Source organism: Oncorhynchus kisutch, linkage group LG30, assembly GCF_002021735.2.
Source record: "Oncorhynchus kisutch isolate 150728-3 linkage group LG30, Okis_V2, whole genome shotgun sequence".
NCBI lineage: Eukaryota > Metazoa > Chordata > Actinopteri > Salmoniformes > Salmonidae > Oncorhynchus > Oncorhynchus kisutch.
Genome location: NC_034203.2, coordinates 19,131,428 through 19,137,427, shown reverse-complemented (window position 1 = coordinate 19,137,427; position 6,000 = coordinate 19,131,428). Strand labels below are relative to the sequence as shown.

General features: G+C 42.7%; 1 protein-coding gene across 1 annotated transcript in view; it reads left to right on the top strand.

Moving 5' to 3' along the window:
• Positions 1-268: 268 nt before the first annotated feature.
• LOC109875043 (laminin subunit gamma-2) overlaps positions 269-6,000 on the top strand; it is a 16,317-nt gene continuing 10,585 nt past the window's right edge. Inside the window, exons 1-6 of the mRNA XM_020467189.2 lie at positions 269-568; positions 1,919-2,092; positions 2,286-2,406; positions 2,596-2,720; positions 2,821-2,952; positions 5,609-5,798. Of these exons, the coding sequence (XP_020322778.1) occupies positions 439-568; positions 1,919-2,092; positions 2,286-2,406; positions 2,596-2,720; positions 2,821-2,952; positions 5,609-5,798 (872 nt within the window). The 5' untranslated portion in view covers positions 269-438. The remainder of the gene's footprint in view (positions 569-1,918; positions 2,093-2,285; positions 2,407-2,595; positions 2,721-2,820; positions 2,953-5,608; positions 5,799-6,000) is intronic.

The window sequence follows — 6,000 nt, the reverse complement described above, 5'->3', positions numbered from 1 at the left end:
ATATGTTGGTTTGAGATGATTAGTAATTATGCTTTGCTGAAAAGGTGAAGATACACAAAAGCATTATAAGCGTTGATTCACATTCTGACATTGTCTTACAGAGTGTCTACTGAATTGTAAAGCGGATGTAAAAATGGATTTACAAACCCTGAGTGAGTGACTGTGTCTGTTTCATGCTGCATCAAACAACGCTCCCCTTTATTCACGTCCTGACAATTTCCACAATAGCGACACAGAGCCAGCCATTTCCTGTGAGAGAGTGAGCCCAGCCAGTGTGTTGGCTCTGAATCACAAGTGAGTAACCTTCCAGCTGAGAGACTGTGCCCGACGTGTCACAGCCTGCCACAGGGGAGGTGTTAAAAGAAGCTCACCTGGGTGTCTTGGGCAGAAGCATCAGGTGTAGCCGGCCTGATAAGCCCATTAGTTGATTCTACTTACATGAGACTATTGATGTACTTAATTCCTATTAGATTTTCTGCGAGCATGAAGAGCAGCAGTTGGATATTTCTGTGTGGACTTTCTCTTTGTACCTGGTTGTCTGTCCAAGGAACCTACAGCTATGGAGGATGTGAGTGTTTACTACCTTTTTATCTTTCCTCTCTGCTGGCTTTGAATAATGTAATATTGAATTGTAAAAATAAAATAAAAACTTAAATAGGTTGTTGCTTTTGAGTTGGGGACATGCATTTAGAATTATTTGACTTCTTTCAGACTCAGACGATAGGAGGTACCCTACAAAACACTATTGTAGCTAATTGGCCTACCTGCAGCATTTGTTGTATTCCTATATACCTGTATTTGTATATTCTGCCTCTGTAACTATAGCAGTAGATATCAAAATGGCACATTTCCTCTAATGATATTTAATACAGGTAAGCATTTAGGAGAAAGGGGTTTGTGTTTATAAGAAACATGATAATACTACAGAGCCTCTATAGTCTATGAAGGTCTCAGAGTAGATCTTTATGTGAAAGTGGATATGTTTATTTGTGGTACTCTCGGCGAAGAGAGTAAATCATCAACACTTTCTGGTGTTACTTACTCTGTGGTGAGGTGATAAGGTGGGGCAGATATAGGTATTACGTCCTGGTATTAAGTCCTGGAGCTGAGTGTTGTTAACCCTCTGGGCAACCATATCGACCTGGAGGCACTGAATCACTGCATTGCTGATGACTCTGTCCCTAAAGGCATCCTATTCCCTATGTTGTGCACTACTATGGGCCCTGCCCAATAGTAGTGCACTAAATAGGAATAGGGTGCCATTTGGGATGCAGGCAATGACTCATGTGGTAATGGGTAAAGTCTGTCTCCTCTTAGGGCATGACGACTTTAGGTTCTGAGCTCTTTCTATATTACCCAATAGACAAAAACAGCTACATGCAGCAGCCTGTCATTACCACAGGAACTCCTCAAAGTTATCATTTAGTGTGTGAAATGAGAACTTGATATCCTCAGGATAGCTTATGCTCGGGAACATGGTTGTCAAATATTTGTGGCAGTATGGGTTTGCTATGATGATAAAAACCATTACCGTATCAAACAAACAGACATTTGCTTGATTGCAAACATGGTGTTGGCCACAGTGGGAGTAATCTCTCATTTCTCATCACTTGGGAATAAGGTTTTATGAGATCTGGGTCTCTGACAGTAGTTTACATCACTGTGAGAAAAGACTGAGGCTGTGCTACTGCCAACCCCTCCTTAGATTGTATAAAGATGGTGGCCTACATAATAATACAATTCCCCATTTTATGTGACTGTCAAAGTGCAATAGCTTACTCTTCACGGTGTTCAAGAGACTTTATGAGGGGGGAAACTGCTTATCCCACAGGCTGATAAATATTCTCAAATCATTGTTTTTATGATTCTATACACAGTGCTCACAAATGTCTGAACAATGTGTATGTCACCCCTGTAGCAGACATCTGTAAATGCAATGGAAAGTCACGTTATTGCCTGCCTGACTCTGGGGGCCTCCATTGTGTGGACTGCCAAGACAACACTGAGGGAAGGCATTGTGAGAGGTGCAAGGAGGGGTTCCACCACCAGAGGGCAGGAAGCAGGTGTCTGCCGTGTAACTGCAGCCGTATAGGTGAGTGAACAGAACAGGAGGGAACATGGAATGATAACAATACCTGGGCCCATGTTCAAAAGTGTCTGCTGATCTAGGAACAGTTTCGCCTTTTCGATCATAATGAGTAAGATTACATGGAACAGATCCTAGTTCGGCACTCCTACTCTGAGACTCGGCACCTGATGTTTTGTGTCTATGTGGTTTCTTCCAGGTTCTGTAGGATCACACTGTGACAGTAGAGGACATTGCAGCTGTAGAGTGGGAGCACAAGGGGATAAATGTGACCGATGCCCCAATGGAACACCTATCAGCTCAAATGGCTGTGCTAACAGGTAACATACATTTTACATTTCCTTACATTGTACTGTTTGTTAAGTACAAGAATGGAATTATAGGGGCATAAAATGAAAGGACTGAGAGGACTACTGCTATATTGCCTTGCCTTTCATTATTGAATTTTAGAATAAAGATGGACTAATTATTGACTAATTCAAATGTGTGTTCATGTTTTTCTTATGCAGTGGTCAGCTCACTGACAACTCAGTGACCGCTCAATCTCTACCTTGCTTTTGCTATGGACACTCGACCCAGTGCTCCCCAGCAAAGGGCTACTCAGTCCACACAATCACCTCAACATTCGACAATGGTAAGTTAACACCCATACTCTTGATCAGAACATAAAATAAACACCTGAAATATATTTAATTTTAAGTTATTTAAATGTGTGTGAATCTTCTGTTTTTCAGGGCCTGAGGGTTGGCGAGCGGCCACAGCTCATGGTGTGACCCCATCCCAAGTCCACTTCCGCTGGTCCCCCACTCACAAAGACGTTGAGGTCATCTCCAAAGACATCATGCCTGCTTACCTCTATGCCCCTGGTGAGTGCTGCTTTTCCTGCTCCCTGCTTTCAGCTCTTAGTCCTGACTTCTGTACCCTCTTATTTTTGGAGAAACTTTACTTTTCGTTTATATACAAAAGTATGTGGACACCCCTTCAAATTAGTGGATTCGGCTATTTCAGCCACACCTGTTGCTGATAGGTGTATAGACTTCTGTACCCTCTTATTTTTGGAGAAACTTTACCTTTCGTTTATATACAAAAGTATGTGGACACCCCTTCAAATTAGTGGATTCGGCTATTTCAGCCACACCTGTTGCTGATAGGTGTATAGACTTCTGTACCCTCTTATTTTTGGAGAAACTTTACCTTTTGTTTATATACAAAAGTATGTGGACACCCCTTCAAATTAGTGGATTCGGCTATTTCAGCCACACCTGTTGCTGATAGGTGTATAGACTTCTGTACCCTCTTTTTTTGGAGAAACTTTACCTTTCGTTTATATACAAAAGTTTGTGGACACCCATTCAAATGAGTGGATTCGGCTATTTCAGCCACACCTGTTGCTGATAGGTGTATAGAATCGAGCACACAGCCATTTAATCTCCATAGACAAACATTGGCAGTAGAATGACATTACTGAAAGAGCTCAGTGACTTTCAACATGGCACTGTCATAGGATGCCACCCTTCCAACAAGTCAATTAGGCAAATTTCTGCCATGCTAGAGCCACACTAAGGAACTATAAGTGCTGATATTGTGAATTGGAAAAGTCTAGGCGCAACAACATCTCAGCTGCGTAGTGGTAGAACACAAGCTCACAAATAGGAACCGCCATGCGCTGAAGCCAGTAGCGCGTAAAAATCTTCTGTCCTCGGTTGCAACACTACCTGCCGAGTTCTGAACTGCCTCTGGAAGCAAAGTGCCTCTGGAAGCAATGTCAGCACAAGAACTGTTCGTCAGGTTGCTTAATGAAATAGGTTTCCATGGCCGAGCAGCCTCGCTCAAGCCTAAGATCACCATGCGCAATGCCAAGCGTCGGCTGGAGTGGTGCTCGCCACCATTGGACACTGGAGCAGTGGAAATGTGTTCTCTGGAGTGATGAATCCCGCTTCATCATCTGACAGTCCGACGGACAAATCTGGGTTTGGCGTATGCCAGGAGAACGCTACCTGCCCCAATGCATAGTGCCAAATGTAAAGTTTGGTGGATGAGGAATAATAGTCTCGGGCTGTTTTTCATGGTTTGGGCTAGGCCCCTTAGTTCCAGTGAAGGGAAATCTTAACACTACAGCATCCAATTCCATTTTAGACGTTTCTGTGCTTCCAACTTTGTGGCAACAATTTGATGAAGGCCCATTCGTGTTTCAGCATGACAATGCCCCCGTGCACAGAGCGAGGTCCATACAGAAATGGTTTGTCGAGATCGGTGTTGAAGAACTTGTCTGGCCTGCACAGAGTCCTCAACCCCATCAAACACCTTTGGGATGAATTGGAACGCCGACTGCAAACCAGACCTAATCGCCCAACATCAGTGCCCAACCTCACTTATGCTCTTGTGGCTGAATGAAAGCAAGTCCCCACAGCAATGTTCCAACATCTAGTGGAAAGCCTTCCCAGAAGAGTGGAGGCTGTTATAACAGCTAAGGGGGGACCAACTCCATATTAATGATTTTTAAATGAGATGTTTTGGTCATGTAGTGTATATGTTACATCACATGCTTCCACAATAATAACCCCCTAGAGTCGATGTCTGCGCCCCCACGGAAATCAAATTAGCATAATACAAAAATCCCCATAAGAATCTGTCAATTTAAGCTAGAGATATATATTTTTTGCATTGCATGCGTCTCAATTCAACGCATCCACCAATGTCGTACTTCTGCATCTGCGGTGAAAGATGACAGAGCTAGAGCTATGTTTGTCAGACCATGAGACATCCCAAAAATGTGTCTGCTCACAAATCATCTGTAACGTTAGAACGGTTCAGCCTACAAACTATTATGACCCCTGTATAGAAAGATGAGACTCCCATGAACACGATGGTGTTCTCAGTTTTGCTAAAAAAAAAAACACAAGCATCTTGGGACTCGTGTGAAGTCGGTACAGCCGATCTGCCAATTTCTGTCTGAAAACCTACACACTAATATGACCCCTCTGTGGAAAGGTATGATTCTCACAACTACGTACATGTTGGTTGATTTGCTCTCGGAAGCCCACAGGCCTCACAAGACTCATCTGAAGTTCCCCTAGTACCAGTTTGAAACCTTTATGGAAGCATATATAGAGACTGTTTAGTGGAAACAAATAGAGGGTTAAATACAAATGTTTCCTGATCTTTCTTATATCTCTCAGTAATTGGACAGACACTTCAGAATAAACTTCGAAAGTGGACTTGGGGGGTACAATCTCTTCCATGTTCCATGTAGTGAATCTGTCATTCAATGCGTATGTATGTGCTAATAGCAGTATGTATTAGCATGTATGTGCTAATAGCAGTAAAGCCAAATAACATGTTTAATCAGATACATTTTTTATATATATTTAAGACAAGGGGTCTTAAAATTCTAAATCAAATAGCTAAATAGTCCCCCTCCAGCTTAGACAGGGCATGGACTGTAATGGGTTTTAAGTCCCCATTCATCAATTATTATGTTTCTAAAATTATCTGGATCTTGTTCTATTTTGTGATGGCTAGACTCTTACCTGGGCAACCAGGAGCTGAGCTACGGTCAGAACATATCCTTCTCCCTGAGGCTGGACCGTGGGGTTCGCCACCCGTCCACGGCTGATGTGGTGCTGGAGGGATCTGGGCTGAGAGTGGCAGCTTCCCTGGGAGACCTGAGGACCATCGTCCCCTGTGGACAGAAGATCACCTACACATTCAGGTGGGAATCAGGCAGAGCATTGCAGTAGACAGATGAATAGTTCCTTCAGAATGTATTCACCATCCCTTCACTTTTTTTCACATGTTGTTGTGTTACAAAGTGGGATTTAAAAATGGATTGAATTATCATTTGTTTTGCCCAACGATCTAATCGAAATACTCTGTAGTATCAACGTTTTTATTTAATTAATTTTTTTTTGAAT